Below are 22064 nucleotides of genomic sequence, written 5' to 3'. Positions count from 1 at the left end.
CCCCAAAACCAAACAGCACCCGCGGGGTGGCCTTTCGGGTTTAACACCCCCCCTTTTCCCAACAAGGGCCATCCCCGGCTCCCAAAGTCACCACGGCGGGGGACCCTCACCTACCCCGGGATGCGGCCGTCCTCCCCCCCCCAAATACCTCCCGACCTCCCCCACCTTCGGGGGCAACCCCCGGGAATAACGTGTTCGTGTCCCCCCCCCGCCGCTCCGGAGCCGGGTTGCCGCTAGATGGCACGCCGGGCCCGGCGCAGCCCCTCCGCGGGGCGGTGCGGGGCGGAGCTGCCTCCGCGGGGCTGCGCGGAGCGGCGCGGGGCAGGGCGCGGTGCGGGGCGCGGTGCGGTGCCCCCCGTACGGGCTGCGCGGGAGCGGAGCGGCGATGGGCTCGGCCGGCAGCGGGTTGGGGTAGGGGGTAGGGCGGGCGGGGAGGTGCTCCGCGCCCCCGCTCCGCACCCCCCGCCATGCGCCCCCGCGGAACCCCGCGCTCCGCCCGCTGAGCCCCCGCTCGCTGCCTCGGTGGGTGGGTGGGTGCGTGGGGAGGGGGGAGTGCGGGGGCCGCCCCCTCCCCGCTCCCCCCCCGTAACTTTGAACGATGATCACAGTCAACGCGGATGGGAAGATAATGGTCAGAAGATGCCTCGTCACCTTGAGACCCTTTAGGTAAAGTTGGCATTTTCTTGCCCCTCTTCCCCCCCCAGCCTTGCCTTGGCCCCTGCGGGGTGGGAAGCGGTTGTGGGAGCACAGTTTGCGGGGGGGGGGGGGGGGGGGGGGGCTGCAGCTCGCCGTGGAGGGGGATTGAGCCCGGATTAGGATGTCAGGGATCCAGGCAAGTTTGCCCGCAGGTCAGCGTGCCGGTTAATTATAGGGCTGTTGGCCGCTGTCTTTTTTAATACCTTTCTCCCAGATGTTGGTACTCGGGGGGGGGGTGGGGGGGGGGGGAATCAGTTCCTCTGGTTTAAATCTGCTGGTGCTGATGGGGATTTTGAAACCCACCCTGAACTGGCAGAGGGGCTGGGGTTGATATCCGAGCCTGAAACCCCCCGGCTCCAGCATGCCCGTGCCCACCTATCGCTTTTTTCCCCTTGGTGTAACTCTCCCCAATTTTGCCTCCATGCATTCCCTTCCCCTCTCCAGTCCTTGCTCTCCGGCTTCCTTATTTCACCGGAGATGCGCTTTGGTTGCTCCCAGGCTTGAGACACATGGGAGATGTCAGTAATTGCTTGTTTTTTCTACGGGCAGAGGGATCAAAAACCCACGGAAGGGGAAAGTGCCCGGGGCCAAAGCACAGCGTGGGGTGAGCCCAGCCCGGCGGTTGCCAGTGCTCCCCACTGTGGGGGCTGGGGATCACCTGGGATCATCGGACGGATCTGCCTTTTTGTTTAGCCCAGGCTACCGCCTGGACCTGGAAGGGAGGACGGGGCTCGTGCTTGCGCCGCTTGCTTGCGCTCAGGTTTGGAGATGTTGTCAGCCTCTCCCCGGGAGCTGCCTGGCTCTGCGCTGCTTGTCTGGAGGGATTCCTGCTGCTGGATCCCATGGCGGTGCCCTGGGGCTGGGGAACTTGGCCAAGGGGATGTCGGAAAGCGGTGGCGGAGCAGGGGCATGAGGGTGCCCACGGCTTGGGCTTTCTCCGAGCGTGGGACGGGGAATGACTGTGAGAGAGGTAGGAAGGACACGTGCACCCCAGGGGTATGCTCTTAGCTTGGCTATTCGCTTTCTTCAGTGGGTTTGAAGTCCGTAGTGAGGAAGTGACTGGCCTGAGCATCCCTGTCCCCGGTGCCTGGGGCATCACCCCTAGGGCAGGGGAAGCCCATCTTCAGCAGTGACCTGGGATCAGGCTGGGGGAGCACAGGGAGTGAGTCGCAGGGTGCTCACAAAGTCCCACTGGAGATAAGGATGTGTGCGGATGAGGGGTTTGTGGTGGCTGGAAGGTCCCTGGTGTCTGTAGCAGTGCACCTGCGCCGTCCTGTCTGTGTGCCTTGGGGTGGCTTCTGCTTTCAAACCAGTGCAGACCAGTACGGATGCCACTGGAACCAGCGGGGTTGCCCTGTTGTTAATCAGTCAGGCTTTCTCTCTGTAAGACGAGAATTTCCCAAGACCCTCTCCTAGCTGTCCCGCAGTGTCCAGCTCTGCATCCCCTCTACATTGGTGTCATGCTGAGCGTGACCCCTCCATGTCATGGTCCTGTGTCACCTTGCTCCCAGCCCAGTGTGGGCAAGCGTTGGCACTGCCCTGCTCCAGCCGTAACCTGGTGCAAATCGGCACTGCTCCCCTAAAATCGACACCCCGCATTCTCAGCTGATGTGAATCAGGGGTGATCTAGGGGAGTGGGAGAAGATACTGGCAATCAGGATGGGTCCTGTAAATCGGGTGCTCATTGCTGGCTGGGCAAAGCCTTGGTGCTCTAGGGAAGCCCATGTTGTGATCCCCTGCCTGGTGTAGACTCCTGGCAGCGGTGCCATCAGCAAACAGCGAGCAGGAAACCTGACCCTTTGCACCAAAACATTTCATTAACCACACTCCAGACATGCTTAGCAAAGCAATGCAAAGCCGTGAGCTGTGAAAGTGCCTGCAGCAAATGGGAAGGGGAGAGAGAACAAATCAGCGTAGAAATGATTTGTAGAAATGTCCAAGGATGGCTCTGACTTCATCTCAGTAGCAAAGGGTGTTTCATTTGTGACAGCACCGGATTCGGGCAAGAATTCACTGTGGAGCCCTGGTCCAGGTAGCCCAGCTCTTGGTTTTGCAGAACGTGGGGAGTTCAGGCAAGTTTGCCAGCTGGAAACCAAAGCCAGGCTTTCTGTGTGTCTCTAACATTGGCCTGTAAGAGAATTCACTCTGGTCCCCTTGATAGAGGACGGTTCCCATGGCTGAGCATCATTTCGACAGCGCCGTGATGGTGTTGGGCTCTGAGCAAAACAAGGTTTGAAGGAGAGGGAGCATTTTTTTATTAGCCCAACTGCTGCTGCTGTTAGAAATTGTGGCTCAGCTTTTGGGTTGAGGAGACTTGGGTGTTGAAAACTTGTCTAATAAAAGATGTTACCTGCCTCTGTAGCCCTTGGTTTCCCCATGCACCTGTGTAATATTCCCCCTGTGGCTCCCAGCTGGGTGATACAGCAGCACGGACAGACAGTCCCAGTGTCACAGCCCCGTCCCGCTGGGTGCTGCTGGCCTTCCTCCCCTCATCACTTCCCAACTCATCGCTCAGACCCCCCTGGCCACATCCAGCTTTAAGTTCCATGCGCCGAAGTCTGCAATGACTGGGGCATCACTTCCAATTTTCACTAAAGACTCGGAGAATTTGGCTTCCTTCTCTTTTGGGCACCAAGCCAGAACCCAGAACTGTGAACATTTCGGTTTGGGGAGGATGTGGAGAGGGACTTGGCACCAGAACCGTGCCCGGGCAATGAATTAAACGTGACGTTGGGTGACAGGCAAAGCCACCATGCAGAGTAGGTGCTACTTCATCATTGGAGCTCCATGGTCTTCAGTGAGTTAGACTTGATTTTGGGGGCAGAGGACCCACTGCATTTGATAGACAATTTGGAAGGTCGGGGGTCTGGTATGTTTTGCCTACTTCATGGTATTTGTTTTCTGCATAAGGAGTTTCTGCTCACTAAGGCTGGGCTAAGCATTTTTATTCACCTGGGGAAGGTTGGCACAAAGTAAAAGGGATGGGGTCCTCAGGTTGAGAGCTCCCTGCTCCCTGGAGCACTGCTGCTGGGCTGGATCCACTTCTCTCCTAAGCATATACATTCCAGTTAGGCTCTGATCCCTGTTTTTTAAGGGAAAAAGCATCCCGCGCCTCCCCTACTCTCTCTGTAATCCAGTCAAAATGAAGAAGATTTTGTCTCCTAATAAGATGCTAAAGCACAGATCACCTTTGTGTCTTTTTCCTTCCTTCCTCTTTTTCTTTCCTTCCTCTTTTTCTTTCTTCTCGGTGTTTAACCATCGCTCCTTGCCAGAGTATAATTATGAAGATTAAAATGCGTAAACAAGGTCTTGCATAGTGATGAAGATACTGACAATAGGAGGGGTGAGAAGGAAGAGCAGGATCAGATCTGATTATTTAATCAGGTGATGCTTTGTTAAAATGCCCCTTGCGGAAGGGGGCAGCTGGCAGCTGGGTGGGTTTTGTACCATGACGGGCTCCCAGGGAGGACCCTCCGTCACCGAGCATGGCTGGGCTTTGACCTCCTCCTCCAGCTTGTGCCTTCTCCGCTGTGCTGTTGTCCTCTCCTCCCAGGGAGGTGCCATGGCAGACAGTGGTTCCCCCCCCCCCCAAGGACAAGTTCAGCCCTCCGAGCTGCAGCTGGGTGCTGCAATCCCCTCTGTTGTGTTTCCGAGAGCCTCTTCCAGACCCACCGCTGCACTGTGTGGCTCAGCACGGGATGTGATAATGGGAACGGACTAATGTCCCTGAATCACCCTCTCTCCGAGCAATTTATGGGACACCACGTTGCTTCACAGCATCAGGGATGCTCTGCTGCCTCCACAATCACCTCCCTGCTGGAGCTGGACCACGGCTCTCTGGAAACCATTCTCTGAGGTCTGCTTTGGGAGAGGGGCTGAGGTCCGTAGTCATCTTTGCGTGCAAATGCGGCAGCTCAATGGTTCATCAGCATCTCCTGGGGAGGGAATGGCTGTGCTCTGCTGGTGGCTGTTTGTAGGGCACGCCAGCCATGCCTATAGCCAGGCCTTTAGGGGTGGGAGTCTGGATTAGCCAAGTGCACGACTCTTTTTAGAGCTTGTTTAAACTCCTTTCCACCCCCCAGGGCAGGCTTATTCAGAAATAAAAGGGACTTGAACTGCTTCACTCCCAGAGTACCTACACAAACTCAGGCAGTTTTATTGATGCACTTGAGCATCCCCTCTCCCAGGTGGGTCTGCTCTCCCAGCACCTGGCTGTGGGTCTCCAAAAGGGTTAGAGAGCTTTGTGCTGGTGTTCAGTGTTCTGCTGGCAGAGCTTGTTAATGCTAATGAGCCCAGGGTGTTGCTCTTTCTCTTGATTAGGCTGGAGATGGGAAGGGGATGGGGGAGCTGCACAGTGCTGCCGGTCCAGAGCTTGTGGCCAGGTGATGCTGATCTCCTGGAACCCAGCTGGGGATGGGGCAGGGCTGATCCGTGGGGGGGGGGGGATGGATGGGGGTTAGATGCCCCTCTGCGGTGGGTAGGGCTGATACTTCTCAGAGCAGGCAGAGGAAACCCTTTGCTCTTGAGCTGCCCGATGCTGAGAACAAATCTGCCCTGTGACTGGGGCTCAGGTGTGCATTGGCTGTGTGAGAGCAGTGTTGGACCTGGTGGGATGGAGGTAGGGAGCTCGTGGCGTCCTGTGAACGTGCCATGTCTTGCCTGGGAGCCTTTCCAGGCAGGGCAAGCCTGGCCGTGCCATGCTGGGACAGTGGAGATCTGCCCTGGGAGCTCCTCCAGTAGATCTCCCCAGGGAAGCCCAGTCCTTCTTGAGCTGCTTGACACCGTACTTCAGCTCTCCACAGCATCTCCTGTAGCTAACAAGTGCTTTGAAGCAAGTTACTTTATTTGCCAGCCCTTTCTAGCAACAGATAATTGCAATGCTGGCGTGTTGTAGCCCAGACTTAATGGCTGGTTCCTAATCCTCTGCCTCTTAACTACACAATAATGATTAGATGGAGGGCTGTGGTGTTCCTTTCCAAGTCTTTCTCTGGAAAAGCCTGGTTTTGGTGTTGGGTGGCTGTGCTGTGTTTCTGTGTGCAGCTCCTGAGCCCTGTGGATAATGGTGTGAACTTGTAAAGGAAAGTTACTGGTTCCTGTCCTCTGTGGTTTGCTTCCCTTCAGCTCGCGGATGCTGAGAGGCAGAAATGCCAGCGGGCACCACTAAGGGCTTGCTCAGCTCCCTATCCCACATAGGATTTGTCTGTTTGAAGACAAGCCTGTTGTTTCACAAGGCTGGCTGACAGTTGTCTTTTCTGCTTCTCCTCCTTGAAATTTTCCTTGGGTTTGGCCAGCTGAGATCCCCGGTACAGCCGTGGCTCTGGGAGCTGTCGTAAGCGGCATGCGGCAGCGGCTCTGCTGGGGCTTTGCCCGTGCATCTGTTGGAGGATGCTGCACCTCCACGGAGACTCGGAGGCGGTGGCAGCATCTCTGAGCGGTGGAAAGAGGTCAGGCGTCCGTCCCTTGGCGCAGCGTGCTCTGCTTGCACATTGGAGAGACGGGAAGGCTTGGCTTTATGCTGCCTGGTGCACAATAACCCTCCTGCTTGCACAGAGCTCCTGCCTTCAGCCTTTTTACCCCCCCCAAAAAAGTTACTGGCCTGAATAGGAGCAGCGCTGAGAGCTCCTGCCTCTCTCGCAGCTGCAGGTGACCACAAGCTCACTGGGAGCGACGTGCGGGTCGGCATCCTGCCCGGTGTGTCCCCGCGGGAGCTGCTTTCCTGCCAGTCTGGATGACCAAAGCGGCGATGGGATGGTCCCAGGCTACCGTGTGTGCCGCCAGCGTGGGTCCCTCCTCGTCCTGCTGTGCACAAGGCTGCCCGCACTGCACAGGCAATGCTGGACACAATGGCAAATACCGGTGGCCTAGTTACAGGGGGAACAAAAGACCTTTTTTTTTTTTTTAAAAAAAAAAAAAAAGGTGTTGGGGTTTTTTTTTGGGTTTTTTTGTTTTGTTTTTTTTTTTAGATCCTTTGGGAGGAAGGGAAGGTACAAGGTCTCTCTTTTCTCTGGACTCTCCCCTCTCTTTTCTCTGGACTCTCCCAGGAGGAAAATGGCTATTGTTTATTGTAGTGGTTCCTGCGGTCTGGGTTACTGGGTTGGATCTAGTGGAGCATCGTAAGGGCAGTTGTGGCCTGGCTCAGCTTTCTCACCGCAAGTCCTCTGCTCCCTCTCAAGGCCTGCCTGTCAAAGCAGGCTGTGGGGATTTCGGAGGGTGTTCTCAGGCAAAACCCACCTGCTCAGTGCCAGGGTTTGGGCAGAAGCATCTTGGGGCTCTTCATGAAGCACATGTGGGTCTGGCCGTGCTCGGGGTGAGGTACTGGTGTGCCCTCGCAGGGCTGGGGCTGCAGAGATGCTCCTTGCCCAGGCTGGATGGGGTGAGCCCTGGGGATGGAGCAGTTGGGAAGGAGGCAGGGGTTGTCCCAGCTGTCTCTTCCAGACATCCCAAAACAAAGTGGCTCCTGCTGCTGTGCAGAGGGGTTACCCCAGGGGTGGCGAAGGGTGGTGGGGCTTTCGCAGGAGTGAGCTGGTTCCTCGTCACACCTTGTTACAGCTCTGCTTTCCCTCCCGCAGGATATTTGTGCTGGGCATTGGATTTTTCACCTTGTGCTTCCTAATGACGTCGCTGGGAGGGCAGTTCTCAGCCAAGCGCCTGGGGGACTCGCCCTTCACCATCCGGACCGAAGGTAAGCACGGCTCTGTGCCCATCCTGTCCCTCGTGCTGCTTGATGGCCCCCAAACGTGTGGTCCAACCGAGCTGACAAGCGCCAGGGATGCAGGGAGGGTGGTGTTCGGATGCCTCCATTCCCAGGCTCCCTACTGACCTGTTTCAGGGACGTCAGGATGGCTCAGGAAAATATTGGCCCTTCTTGCTGTGGCATGGGGCACTTTGCAGCCATGTGGCTAAAACTTGGCTGTGCTATCTCTGATATCCAGAGGTGTACAGGCACAGTGGCGACGTGTGTGCTGGAGTGTGGATGCTGGCCCTGGCTCACAGCAGAGGGATGGGAAAATGCTGGTGACTGGGGCTGACGGGATTAGACCTTCAGCTGCTGGTGGTGGTGTGGGTTGCATGGGCTGCACCCAGTCTAATGCGCTGAGGATTTGGCTCAGGTGCTTGGAGGGCTCAGTCGTTTTGGGCAGTTTTGCTCTGCAGGGAGTGGAAATTGTTCCTTAGGGACAGGGAAATAAAAGGCCTTTGTGGTTTCGTGGAGGTACTGAAATGTAGGAGAGAAATATTGGATTTTTAGCAAACGTGCTTTATGTCACCTTTTTTAAAACACCTTTTTTGGCAACACGTGCAGTCAGCTCGGGAGACAGCTTCCATGGTGGGAGGGTCATATCCTGCTCTTGCTCTGGGAGGACACTGCTGCACTGAATTGAGCTTTGCCCTTACTTTTCCTCTACGATCCCAGCCTGGAACAGCACGACTGAATTGCACAGAGGGAAATGTCTAGCTTGAACTCTGGTGAGCAGGGTGAGATAGGCTTGGTCAGGCCACCTCCTCCATACCAAAGGCGTGGAGGGATTTGAGCTCCCCAGCCTCACCTGGAATGTGATTTTTGGGCATTAAATCCTTTTCTTGTGGTGCTGGAAGAAGTGCGAGTTGTTTTCCTACAGAAGGAGAGGACTAAATTGGTGGTTTCCAGAAGCTGGATGGTGCTTGTAAACTGCTTAGTTGACTTTCAGAGAGATTAATGGGCAGCCTGCAGCAGCTGGCTTTGTTTTCTCCCCCGTGGATGGAGCACATGGCGGCTGGCGTTTCTCCCCCTGTGCTCCCCTAATTGTTCCCATCATCAACTCCATTAAGCCCCTTCTCCAAGGGACTGGTGTTTGCCTGGCTGACCTCAGCCTGAGCCGGAGCAGGTTGCAGGATCACTGCCTTTTGGTATTTTCTGCATGTTTTACCACGGTCAGGGTACCTGCCCCTGCAAGGAGGGTGGGTGCTGTGGTCATGTCCCTGTCCCCATGCCAAGTGCAGCTCCCAGGATGGCTGGTGAGTGAAGCCTGGTTATAGGGGACTTCTTTCTTCTCGGGATGAGAAGCGGCATGTGAGAAGTGCGGGCAGAAGCCCCTGGACCACCGCTTTCTCCAAACTTGGCTTTTGAGGAGGTGGGTCCCAAAAAGGTTTGGAATAAAAAGTGTCACTTGTTACAGCTGCTCCGTGTCCCGGGAGAGTCCCAGTGTCCCCTGGGTGCTTGCAGAGAGCTAGAAGAAAGGCAAAGAGGGAGTAATTAATTGTGGGACCAGCCTGAGCTGAGAGGTGGCACAGGTTGTGCTGCAAACAGCAGCGAAGGTTTCCAGAAACCTGCAGAAGCCCTTGGTCCCACCCCAAAGGGCTCTCTAAAGTTGTGTTGAAACGATGGCAAAAAGACAATTATCCAGCTTCTTTATCCCCTTTCTGGATGCCTTGGAGTGGAATAGCTTTCCTCATCCTTATTCTTGTCATCAATTTAACCCAAATCTGTAAGTCCATGGATTCCCATCCTTGCGTGTCTCTTGTTTACTGGGCACAATGTCAGTGCAGTCCTGGAGCTGGATCAAAAAACCCCTCCTTTTTCAGGCTCTTGTACCTCTCAGTCCTCCATGCTTACTGCTTTAGGCGATCAAATCGAGATGTGTAAATGGGTTCACCTTCCTGCATCTGAGCTCGTGGTGGGTGCCCTTGGCTGAGCAAGCGCCTGCCTTGCTGGCTGGGAGCGATGCCCGCTGCTTCGCTCCGAGGGTCTGGATGTTGCTTCTGGTAATGGCTGGTTGGTCTCATTTAAAGAAGAAAAAAGATTTATGACCTAGGTCCTCTAATTTCACAAGCTTTTGGTCTCTTAGGTCTGTAACTGGCTAAGGCAAGTCCTGCTTTGTTAGAAAGCTCAGAAATGCAATGTAAAACCATTCTATTCTTTTTTTATTTATTAGATGGATTTGCCAAACAACATATTGCTTCCAGATGAATTGCTGCCGATTTGGCTGTTGTGTTTCTTGTTGGGGAAGATTTGGTTCATTCGTGGTCTCGCACACCGTTTTGAAACATGAAGCATCCTCTTCTGTTTCTGGAGGAAGGATGCTGTTTTGGAAGAGGGTTATATTCTTTGTCCCCCAGACTTGGCAGGCATGACACGAGAGGCATTTTCTAGCTCTTTAACACTGGTTTCAGCCTGTTGGGATTCAGCCTTTCCTGTGATATTGGTACGTAGGGACTGGCAGTCCTGCCTGGTGATGTAGCTGTTCTCAGCAGGGCTCCCTGCACACAGCTACACGGGGTGAGAAACCCTGAAAGCAGAGTGGGACCAAGACCTCAGGGCATGTACAAGACTGGAGCTGGAGAGGAGCTGGCCAATGTCACTGCAGAGCCCTCTGTCACCTTTGAGAAGTTGTGGCTCTTGGGAGAGGCTCTGATGGCTGGTAAGCCCAACTATCGCACCCATGGAAGAAAGCAGGAGGGACGATGCATGCTGGGCAACCTCACTGGTGCCACTGGGAGATGGGGAGCCAAAGCCTCCAGGAAGCTGGCGAGGTGGGGAAACTCCATCCTTGGAAACTTTCAAAACATATCTGGCTGACTGTGGCAGTGGGCAGCTCGGTCTGACCCCCAGGTCTGCTCTGCTTGGAGCAGGAGGTTGGGGAAGGGACTCCAGAGGTCCCTCCTGGCTGGGGTGATGCTGAGCTCCCGTGGAGGAGCGCTGGATGCACGTCGAAGCTGGTGTGGGTTGGTGGGAGCAGCAGTGGATATGCTTCTTAATAGTGCTGCATCGTCTCAATAGGTCTGTTTGAATAACAAACTGGTGTCTAATTAACATGCGTTATGGATCCTGAGGAAACCCGAGAAATATCGCTGGTCGTTATCATTGCTGTTAAGTGCACAATGCTGGTCTGAAGACAAGCTCAAAGGAGCAGGTTAATTTTGCTGGGCTGATTAGCTCTTGACGTGAGTAATGGTGGGAATCGGGCCAGTATTCACACAAAGCTGGACAGGTTCAGGGCCATTGGCTTTGGAGGAGTTATTGGGTGCATGGCTTCAGGTTTGCCGTGCATGAAAGCCTGGGCTTGAATATCTCCCTGGACCGGGCTCCCAGCATGAAACCCTCTGGAGCACACTGGTGATCCCGCCTGGGGAAGGAGCCTGGTCCCTGCTGCTGCCCCCTCTCTGCATAGGCTCATCGAAGTGTTGGGTTTAATGGGCCCTTTTGAGCATTATTCATTAATTGATTAATTTTGCATTGCAAGCTGGCAGCATCCTCTCTCCGTACGCTCTGGGTGTGGGCTGCTTTACCAGCATAGCCGGTATATTTAGTTGGGTACGTTTGTGGCTAGCGAGTGTCCGCTCCTGCGGTCCTTCCTGGGGGTGATCCTGGTTTTTGTGGCTGTTTGCTCTGGTCCTTGTTTCCACGTGTGCCACCAGGCTCAGCAGCGATGCTGTGCAAGTGAAGCTGCCCGTGCACTCAAATGCCTGCAGGGTTGGGGTGGCCGCAAAGAGCCAGGGAGCATCAAGCCCAGCACCCGAGCACTTACAAATCATTTGCATTGGAGAAATCCTGTCGGGTTGTGAATAAGTGGTAAAACTCACAGTTTGTGGTCCAGTCTAGGCTGGGGTTGTTCCTCTTTCTCCCTGGGTGTGCTGACCAGCCCAGCATTGAACCTCGGATATTGCAATCCAAGGGGAAGCTTATGAAAATGCCCAAGACTTGCCCAGAGCTTTCTTGGCTTCTGAACTGTGCTAGCAGCTGATCAAAACCAAAATGAAGATAGATGTGAGGCAGGAGCATGAAAAGGAGAAATGGATAATGTCACAGTCCAAAAGTTAATCCCATTTTTAATTTTATTTTTGTATGTGAATCCTCTTCTCAGAGGCTCTCTCCAAAAGCCAAATTTCTCGGTGTGTGCCAGAAATCATTCCTCAGATGGATTCTCTGCTTGGTGATTCGATGCAGCAGAGGCTTTGCGTCTTAACAATAAATAAAAAAAAAACCTTCTGAAATGCAAGTTATTTTATCCTAATCCGCTGCTGTCAAGTAAACACAGACAAAGGTTCCTTTGTTTTGAAATGGCCACCGCGAGAATTTGTTCTACACACAAAGATCTAGATAAAAAAAGAGAACAGACAAGTCTATAAATTTTGAATGTGGGAGACGTTTTGGGAAGGGCTCTAGAGTTGAGAGATTGAGTTTTCTGTGCCCACTTCTCTCCTTCTTAGAATTTAAACTGTTTGGATTTTTTTTCCAAGCATCCTTCTTTCAGTTTTGTTTTAGTGCTGGAGTCAAGCTCTCTTGGGGCAGGGGGCTGATCCTGAAAAAGCACCAGAATCTTTAATTGTGGTGGTGGTGGTGGTGTGGCTATGGAGGGATTTGGCAGCAGTCCCTCTGCCTGCAGCTGTGCCCCAGTCCGGTTTCGGCGGTGATGTACATCCCACTGGTGGAGCTTGCTGCTGCAGGGGATTAGTGGAGGAAAATAGGTTATTAAGTGTTAAAACGTGATTAGATGTGGCTGGAATATTGCCTGCAACTGCTGTAGCTAGTTTAAAAAATGGCAAGACTTCTCATTTCTCCTGCTGTTGATTCCTGTCTGGTAGGGTACGAGGTGCTGGAAGAATTTGCTGCAGTCTCAGGGGATGTGTAGGACAGGTCCTGATGTCCCAAAATGGCTGGAGCTGAGCTCTGCCCTTGCTGCGGGCTTCTGATCCTTGCAAGAGGGCTCTGATTTAATTTCAGCTGACCTTGGTGGTACTTTGATACAAGTGCTTTGAGTGGTTCATCTAGATAGAGGTATCTCGGTGCTTGGGGTCTGTCTGCTGCAACAGCAGTTCTCGTGCTGAGGTCCTTCAATCTCGACGCCTTTGGGAAGTGGGGGTTTGCTGAGCACTGGAGTTGTGTGTTTACTGTTCCCATAACTGTCTTTTCAACCCGTTTTCAAGTGTTTCCTGCCTGGATTGGTGCTCAGCTTGAGAGCTCAACACCTGCCTTTTTCCACCCCAAAATGAGCTCCCAGCAGCATCTCCAGCTGGTTTCCTGTTGGTGACCACAATCCTGTGTTGTTCCCTCAGCTGCTTTGGAAACAGGATCAGTGGAGACAGGGGACAAAGGAAAGACAAAAGTGGGGGAGAGCTGATTTTAGAGCACAAGCTGGAAAATGCAAGGAAGCAGGGGTGAAACGTCCTCGGCAAGGCTGTTGCACCTTGTCCTAGGTGTTTTGGGGTCTGATCTCCTCGGGGCTGCAGGCTATGAACCCTTGTGGTGGGTTGACCCTGGCTGGATGCCAGGTGCCCACCAAAGCCATTCTATCACTCCCCCCTCCTCAGCTGGACAGGGAAGAGAAAATATAACAAAGGGCTCGTGGGTTGAGATAAGGACGGGAGAGATCACTCGCCAATTACCGTCACGGGCAAAACAGACTCAGCTTGGGGAAAATTAACTCAATTTATTACAAATCAACCAGAGTAGGGTAATGAGAAATAAAACCAAATCTCAGAACACCTGCCCTCCACCCCTCCCTTCTTCCCCGGCATGACTTCACTCCCGGATTCTCTACCAACCTTCCCACCCCCCCCAGCGGCGCAGGGGGACAGGGAATAGGGTTTACGGTCAGTTCATCACACGTTATTTCTGCTACTTCATCCTCCTCAGGGGCAGGACTCATCGCACTCTTCCCCTGCTCCAGCGTGGGGTCCCTCCCACGGAGACAGTCCTCCACGAACTTCTCCAACGTGGGTCCTTCCCACGGGCTGAAGTTCTTCACGAACTGCTCCAGCATGGGTCCCTTCTGCGGGCTGCAGTCCTTCAGGCACAGACTGCTCCAGCGTGGGTCCCCCACGGGGTCACAAGTCCTGCCAGAAAACCTGCTCTGTGGGCTCCTTTCTCCACAGATCCGCAGGTCCTGCCAGGAGCCTGCTCCAGCGCGGGGTTCCCATGGGGTCACAGCCTCCTTTGGGAACCCACCTGCTCCGGCGTGGGGTCCTCCCCGGGCTGCAGGTGGAGATCTGCTCCACCATGGTCCTCCATGGGCTGCCGGGGGACAGCCTGCCTCACCATGGTCTTCCTCACGGGCTGCAGGGGAATCTCTGCTCCGGCGCCTGGAGCATCTCCTCCCCCTCCTTCTTCACTGACCTTGGGGTCTGCAGGGCTGTTTCTTTTACATGTTCTCACTCTCCAGCTGCTGTTTCTGTCTGTCCCACAACTTTTTTTCCTTCTTAAAAATGTTATCACAGAGGCGTTACCACTATCTCTGATGGGCTCGTCCTTGGCCGGCGGCGGGTCCGTCTCAGAGCCGGCTGGTATGGGCTCGCTCTCTCTCGAACACAGGGGAAGCTTCCAGCAGCTTCTTACAGAAGGCACCCCTATAATCCCACCCCGCTACCAAAAGCTTGCCACAAAAAGCCAATACAACCCTGGTGGGATATTAAACAGCTTGTGGGCTGGGGTAGGGGGTTTCCCAGTCCCGGGATTTTCTGCAGCTGGGCAATGGTAACTGCGTTGACCTGGAATCTGTCTGGAGGTGGGCAGTGCACCAGCGCCTGCGGGGACTTTCCTCGGTCTGGCACAGCAGAAGTGCAGGTGGCCAGAGAACAGTTTCTGCAGCAAAAGCCTCTGAGATTTGGTCATTCACTTTCATTTTGCAGGGAAAGAAAAATAATTGTGGAAAAGTTATGGAGAAAGCCTGCTGGGGAAGCCCCACTTGGTGGCTTGGGGCATCTTGTCCTGGATGCCGGCTGTGGGTGAAGCAGAGCACCGCTGCTTTCTTGGGGTGTCAGGATGGCTCTGGTTTGCTGTGTTGGGGTATGGGACTCTCTGGAGAGGTCCAGCAGACAACAGCCAAGGCATGTTGCACTGGAAATTGTGTTTAACATCACCTAGCAGAAATCCCGCCCTGTTCTCCCCAAACCCAGCATCCCTCCTGTGTTCCAGCTACTGGAGTGCTCTTCCTCTCCTGCGGCTGTTGTTTGCTCCAGTTCCTGGAGTCTCACCTGCTTAAAGCAATTTCTTCCATCAGTGAACACAGGAGAGGGGAGAGAGGGAGATTCTTTAGGGCTGTGCAGCACAGCTGAATACTTTGGTGTTTGTGGCTTCTGTTTCTTTCCAGAGCATGGATGTTGGTGGAGGGGGTGGAGGGGTGGGAATTGTGCTGCAGAAGATAATGTTGAAGGTTGCTCGGGGTTTTGTAGGGCATCTTTGCCGTTCCAGAGTCATAGTACCGTGAAGTGATGGGATCTCATGTTATTTCAATCCCCTGAATTGCTCCCCGAGGAGCGGAGCAAAAAGGCCAAATAGAAACGTGAGAACCTACATGATCTCCTCGGAGGGGTCCTTTGCTCCCGCTCCTGTCTCTGCTGGTTTTCTTTCTGCTCCAGCAGCAGCCCAGCTGGGTTAGCATGGCCAGGTGCCATCGCCGTTTGTTCTCACAGAAGATGCAGAGAGGTCAAGCTTGGATTTGCTAACGATCAGAGTGAGCTTGAATAACTCTGTCGTCCTCCCTCACAGTCATCTGTGCTGGGAGGGGAGGAGGAGGTCTGCGGGCATGATCCTGACCTGCCGCGTACCCTCTGCGTGCAGCTCATCGCAAGGGAGGACAGCAGAGGAGGGGACGGCTCTGCCTGCGAGGTCCTGGCTGCAGTGAGATGCTGCTCAGCCCGAAGGAGCTTTAAAGGAAAAACACAGACGTGTTCATCCTCACACCCCCATTCCCTCTCTCTTGGGAAAGGTAATTTCTGGACTGGTGTGCAACCTGGGGTCGCTGCTGCTTGTGACAGATCCCAGTCTACTCCTCAGTTATTTCTTCTCAGCAAAGCACGTAGTTCTTCTGACAGGAGCTTGAGTTGGGCAAAATATCTGAAAGTTGCTTTGTGGCTTTGACGATCCCTTTTCTTACCTGACATTGCTGGAGAGAGCACCCAGGAGTGAGGACTTGGGCTGCTGCCTCCTTGAGACGTGATGCACAGATGCATGGTTCCAGGGATGCTCCTGTTCCTTTCACTTTCAAAAAGTCACACATGTTATAAATTTATATCTTGATGCCTTTAATGCATGGTGAAGGTGACAGGAGAACCAGTTGCAAAGACTCGTGTAACCGAGTGACGGTGACGGGGAGGGCATGGGCAGAGCGAGGGAGGGAGCCGAGCAGACTCTGCTGTGCAAACTCAGCTAATTATTCCCACTTTCTTCCCGAGTGAGTTACAACCCTCTCCTGGGCTGCTTGTGTTATGTTTTGATGTCGTCTGCTGAGCAGCTCTGGGTAAGTGTCTGCAGCGGCTTGTAAGCAGCTTGTCAGGATCCGCTGCTTGAGCGTGTCTCACCGGATGGCGCCGGCAGTGGCCGGGATGCTTGTCCAGGCAGAGGGATGAGGCTGTTCTCATGATCTGAATCCAGAATTTGCTTATGCCAAACCCCCTCGAAAGGCAGCAGGAGGTTCCCCTCCTCCCCCAGTGCCTGTGGGGGCGTTAGCTGGAGCATTTCCCCGGGACCCCACGGAGAGGGTGTGGGTAAGCGGGTGTGTGTCACCTCCATGACAACTGGGACGTGCGGATCCCGCACGTCCCCAACGCTTAATTTTTCTGCTGCTGCATCCAGAGCTGGATTAAGAGTCTCCTGGAGCGTGTGAGCCGCTGGAGGGGTGCCAGCCAGGGGAGACCCATGGGAAGGAGCGTGCTATGCAGCTCTTCAGTGCCTGGGGCTCGTTTCCAGCCTCGCTGCGTCCGTCCCATCCAAAGCTGCTCCAAGCACCCTCGGGGGCCAGAGCAGCCAGCTGATGCTGTAAGAAGTTGCCTGGTCGGAGCCAAGCCGAGGTGGTTGGTACTGGGAACACCTCCTTGGTGAGGAGCTGTGCTGGGGAAGATGGGCTTTTGATTTTTCCTCCCCTAGAAAAAAGCTGGGGCGGTGGGACTGGCTCTCCAGCTGGGCCAGAGATGCCGTGCTCTGGCAGCTCCTCTTGCTCAGGAACGTTCTCTCGCTTCCTCGTTGTCCAAGCATCGGTGGGGAGAAGGGGGTTAATGGAGACCCCAAAGCAGGGCAGAGCCCAGATGTAGGGTGAGGGCTTTCTGCTTCCCCCTCGGCCCCGCTCCCTGCCAGCTCCTGCCAGATGCTCGGTTGCTCCAGGGGCTCTTTTAAGAGGATAACGCCGCACGCGGCAGCAGTAACAACTTACTCTGCTCTTGCTGTTGAGTATGGGAAGGCTTCTTTAATTATGGGTTAAAGTGGTGCTCTGTGCTGAGGAATAGCTGTTGGTGATGGACGCTGCTGGGAGCGACTGTGGGCATCAGCTGCCCCCCCTGCACCCCACGCAGCACCCTGGGGTGCGAGTGCTGTTGGGTCCGCCGTGCCGCAGCGGGAGGCTGCTGCTGGTGCCGGGCTCGCACCCCCACGGGCAGCACAAGGGTGTCCTTAATCTGCTTTTTTTTGGAGCAGACCATTGCTTTGCCCAGGTGGAGAAAGTAGGGGTGAATTCCTCTCCTGTGCCTGCTGCTTCTGGTGTCCCCGTGGGCCATCCCACGTTGGTCCCAGCACACTGCATCTCTCGTTGAGCCGGTGAACGTGCACCGTGCTCCCATCTCCAGCCCACGCTTGGAAAGGGAGTTTAAAGTGGAATTGTAAAACTTTACTGCTCTTATTAAATTGCTATTGCAGTCAGGGAAACGAGTGCTGTTAAAATGAGGAAAATAAAGGCATCCGTGGGGTCTCCACATGATACTGGGGTTACTGCCGACTTCTGCGGGGATGTGCCGGGGGAGTAAAATGCAGATCAGTGCTTTGCAGGGCACAGAGGGGTAAGAAACGTAAGGGCCGCTGTAGTAGTGGTTAAGGCTTAATCCACCCTGGGAACGCGTCTCTTACTGAAGAAGTGCCTGTTTGATACAATTGCTGCTCAGAATTGGATGCCTGCAGGCTTAAAAGAAAAAAAAAAAAAAAAGCCACCAAACTTACTGGAAGATGGAAGTGTGAATTCATGAGTCTTAAACTGGTGGAGCAGAGATGAAGATCTCTGTGCAGTGATGTGTGCTGGTCCCTTCCCTGCCGCTGCCGTGTCGGAGGAGGGAGGAGCAGCATCCCACTGGCCCCAGCGCTCTGTTATCTCCATAAGCAGGGACTCCCAGGGAATGATTAAATCAATTAATTGATTTTCTATAGCTCATAAGGAAGTCAAATGCTATTTCCATCAATGTGTGATGAGCAAACACCCCACCACGGCCAGAAGGAATGTTAATGGCTCTTTATGCTTTTATTACCCCTTTTCACTCCTAAATCAAAATTCATCCTGAGCCCGGGAGGCAGCAGGTACTTCAGAAAATAAAACTAGCACAGTGGGAACCATAGCAGCCTCTGTAAAAGCTGGTTTTTCCCACTGATTTATTTGTTTCTCTGGCCTAAATGAGAGACCGGGGCTCGGTTCAGCTCGGGCAGAGATTAGCTGAGGCTCGTCCCGTGGCTCTGCCAGTGCCCCCATGGCTCTGCTTTGGGCTGCCACCCCACTCTGCTGCTGCTGGAAGGATCTGGCTGCTGGGCTCAGCGGATGCTGATGGGTTTGGAAGAAGGGGATGATTTATTCGCCCCGGGAAACAGAGTGGCAGGATGCCCGGCACTGTTTGGCCAATATCTTTGGCTGAAAGAGAAATGGTAATCATTTTGGAAATGTTAAATTAGTGAGTTCTGCTGTTTCTGAAACATAATGTTTTGGGGCAGCTGTAAATAAGGCTGTGGCCTCGAGCGCTGGACGTGCAGAGCCAGCGGAGCGATGGTGGTGCTGAGCCTCCCGAAGCCCTCCTGGCTGATCTTGGGGTGTGCAAATGCTGGGTCGAATCCTTCCTCTGCCTGAGGGGTTTGGGCTGATTTCCTGCAATCCTTGGGGCATCAGCTTCTGATAATTTAATTTTCCCCGGGTCAGCAACATGGGCTGTTAGGAGAAGAACCAGGTGAGTTAAATTCCGATGCCCTTGGAGGGATACCTCTCTTGTAAAGGCCAAAAACTGAAATGAGGATTGGTGATGGAGGTGGTCCCTGGCTCGTGGGTCTGTGGAGCCGCTCTGGGGCTGCCCCTGTGCCGTGGGACTGGTGGGTGCTCCTTATCGCCTGGAGCTGGGGGTCCCAGCTGCAAAACCGGGATCCAGCTTTGCCTCTGGTGCCGACAGCATCCAGCCATGCCCCGGGAGCCCTGGTGCCCTCTGGGCTTTGCTACTGGCAACTGCCCTTGAGAAAGCCCTGTGCTGGAGCCCTTGTGTTTTAGGAAGCAATTTAAAATCGATGTTAATCTTGTAGTTTGAAAGCCTTGCCTGCAGTGTGAGGTGTTTGGAGCACTGCAGAACAGCTTAAAATGCAATTTAAAATAGTGCTGGCTGGCAATAGAGGAGCAACTAAAAATATCCTGCTGGTACTTTTTCAAAAAAAGTGAAAGGGGGATGAGAAGGGGGGAAAGATGGGGTTAAAAAAATAAACTAAGTGAAAAGTGAACTGCAGCTTGTGCTGGGGTTGTGCATATTGGTCTCTTCCCAGCTGCCTGCCTTCCCCAGCCCATCTCCTGGGACTGCTGGGGAGAGGAAGAGACAACCGAGTTCATTTTGCCTGGCGAATGATGGCTTGTGGCAGGACTTGTGGGACCATCCCCATGTCCCATCGGGAACACCAGGCGTCTGGTGTGTGTGCGGGGGTAAGGAGTAATAAAAGTTGGGGGGGGAAACAGCCCTGCGCTCTCCCTTGCAGTAAGGAAATGCTCCTGTCTGTGAATGTAAATGTCTATTTGTATTGCTCAGCTTCCTGCCTTTTCTTATTTATATGGAAATGGGGAGTGAACATGTGTTAGGGTGGAGATAGAGAGCTGCAGTCTGCTCTTACAGGCGTTGCCTTTAGGGGGGTGTGGGCAGGGGGAGCTGGTTGGGGTAGAGAAGTGGCAGGACCCCCTTCCGCAGGCTCAGCTCAAGGTCCCGCAGCCGAAGGGCTGCCCAGAGGGAGGGAGCGGAGACCCCAAACCCAGCGGGGTTGGTAGGGGGACACTGGGCTGGCACCCCCCCCTCCATGCTGTATGCAGCAGCAGGCTGGAGGAGGACTGGTGGGACCTTGGGTGGAGGCTGAGGTTTGCTCAGAACCTCTCCGTGGCCTCTCTCTAACCAACCTTCTCCGTGAAACCTACTCCAGCATCACCCTCCTGGGGGGGGCATCAGCCTCCCATGGGGCATCAGCCTCCCGGGGGAGGACCTGCAGTGTGCTGGGGCGCGGGGCTGCAGAAGGAAAGTGGGGGTACGGATCGTCGCTCGTGACGCTGTTGGCAGCGTGGGAGAGCGGAACCCAAGGATGTGGCTTTGCCGTGGCTGTCCGGGAGCAGGGTGGGCAGAGCGGTGCCTGGCCATAGGGGTGGCATGGGGCTTGCGGGAGTGATTTATGGGGCCAAACGGGATTGCTTCCCATCTGCTGGTGCTGTTTCGGGCAGCGTGCATGCCATGGCACACCCCGCTCTTGCTTTCAGACGGGGTACTTCTGCAGCAGATCGGTCCCTCCGCTGTGGTGTCTTGCCCCCCAGGCACTGCCGGCGTGTGTAGGGGGGCTGTCGGAAAGCCGGGGGGGTCTTTCAAGCCCGCAGCAGGGTTGCGATTGCTGCTATCGCATGGCTGCGTTAGCAGAGCCCTGGGGTGGCTCCTGCCTGGCTCAGCCACGGCACGTGGCTGCCAGTGGGACCTGGTGGTCTCTGCCCACCCGTGGATGCGGCAAGAAGGAGCGAAAACACCCCCGAAGCTGCACGCTTGCCGTTGATTGCACAGGAGTGGATGAGGGGATGGATAAATCCAGGGGGTAGATGATAGCAGGCAGGTGGGATATAATCTGCTTTACCAGCTGGTGACTTAAGGCTGCTTAATTTGGCTGATTGCCAGGGAACCACTTCCTTGCCGGCCATTTCCAGCGGCTCAGCAGCAGATCAATGGTGCAGCTGGAGCCGTACCGAAGCGTCTGCTTCACTGGCAGCCCCCAAGCTGCTTCGTGGGCACCTCCAGGTGCAAATTGCTGCTGCTGGCGTGACGGCTCCCTGTGTGGCTGCTTGTGCTTTTTGCGTTGGGGCACTGGCTAAGCAGGTCCGTATTTTCTTTGTATAACTTCAAATAATAAATCCGTAGCAGTCTGACGGCAAACGTGGGTGGGTTTGCTGGAGGCAACAACTGGCTGGGTGCCCATGCTGGTGAGTGGGTGCCCTCAAGGGGTGCAGCTATGGACCTCGTCCATCCCTGGAGCAGCTTCATCCCAGGGTGGGTGCCGAAGGGATGGAGGCGGGAGGTGACCGTCGCTGCCGGGCTGACCCTCGCCTTGGGCTTTCTTGTTGCCGGTTAGTGCTGGGTCTCTGGGCTGTGATTGTAATGGATTATGTGTCAGGGTTAGCTGGAGCCCTTGGCTAGTTGGCCTTTTGAGGGGTTTAAGTAGCCTGGAGTTGTCCTTTAAAGGAGAAAAACAAAGCAAAGCAAATGATGCTTTGGATTGAAATTAATTCAGCTGGTATTTTCAGTGGACGTAAGTAATATCTTACCATCTCTGAGCAAATTCCCTTCTTGTACTGGAGCGTTCAGCTGTTGCGAGACAGCCAGGCAGGGATATAACTTATGTCTGAGAAGTGTGTGCGGGGGGGAATCAACAACAAATCAGCCATGTTATGAACAGCAGAGATATATTGTGGAATTGCATTTTAAATGTCAGGGGGATGTTTCAGCACTGTTCACACTGGTGTGGGTTGAGGCTGTGCCTTGGTCTCCCCCTGGAAGATGGACTCTTGTGGCTGCTGGGTTAGGGACGCTTTTGGTCTCATTGAAACTGGACTGGGTTTTGGGTGGAAAAGCTCCCTGTAAGCGACCAATGCCACCTCTCCACCCACGGGGTGGTACTGGGGTCCTGCATTCACAAGCAGGAAAATGCAAGGGATGTGTTGGGCTGAGTGCTGGTGTGCAGCTCGAACATCATTTCCCCTACGTGTTTCTCTTTGCCCATCTTCTTGGCATGAAGCTGATGCTGAGCAGCGTGCGACCCCCCCCACCCTGAGCAGGATGGGCCCGAGTGACCCAGGGACAGGTGGCTAAAGGGAACATGCCCTCAAAGTGCTTTTTTTTTTTTTTTTTTTTCTCATGAGGGGTTTTAGCTCCTTTTGAAAACCTCAGCCCAAGCATCCAAGAACTGCACATAAACCCATGTGACAGGGTGACATCCTGCGCGCTCCATCCGTGCTTGTGAAGTGCTGGGTGGAGATGGCTCCCAGCGTGAGCAGTGGTGGGGTGGCATGGGGAGGATGCTCAGATTCCCAAAACACGATGCCTGAGCATGGAAACTCCTCCTCATCTGCTCTTTCCCCTGTGGCTCAACCTGGGCTTTGCCAGTGCCACTTCACATCATCTCCACTGGTCCCAGCCCCATACTGGGCTGCCCGGCAGGG

At 54.5% G+C, this 22064-nt stretch overlaps 1 protein-coding gene across 6 annotated transcripts in view; it reads left to right on the top strand.

Moving 5' to 3' along the window:
- The first annotated feature begins 377 nt into the window (after window positions 1-377).
- The window catches only part of MGAT5B (alpha-1,6-mannosylglycoprotein 6-beta-N-acetylglucosaminyltransferase B), a 74015-nt gene continuing 52328 nt past the window's right edge, over window positions 378-22064 (top strand). For 2 of the 6 annotated variants that reach the window (XM_049812782.1, XM_049812778.1), the window contains exons 1-2: window positions 534-666; window positions 7266-7378. In XM_049812782.1, the coding sequence (XP_049668739.1) occupies window positions 599-666; window positions 7266-7378 (181 nt within the window). In that variant the 5' untranslated portion in view covers window positions 534-598. The other 4 variants (XM_049812785.1, XM_049812784.1, XM_049812783.1 and 1 more) reach the window with 4 other exon arrangements.

Source organism: Accipiter gentilis, chromosome 10, assembly GCF_929443795.1.
Source record: "Accipiter gentilis chromosome 10, bAccGen1.1, whole genome shotgun sequence".
Classification (NCBI taxonomy): Eukaryota; Metazoa; Chordata; class Aves; order Accipitriformes; family Accipitridae; genus Astur; species Astur gentilis.
This window is presented reverse-complemented; position numbering and strand designations above follow the sequence as displayed.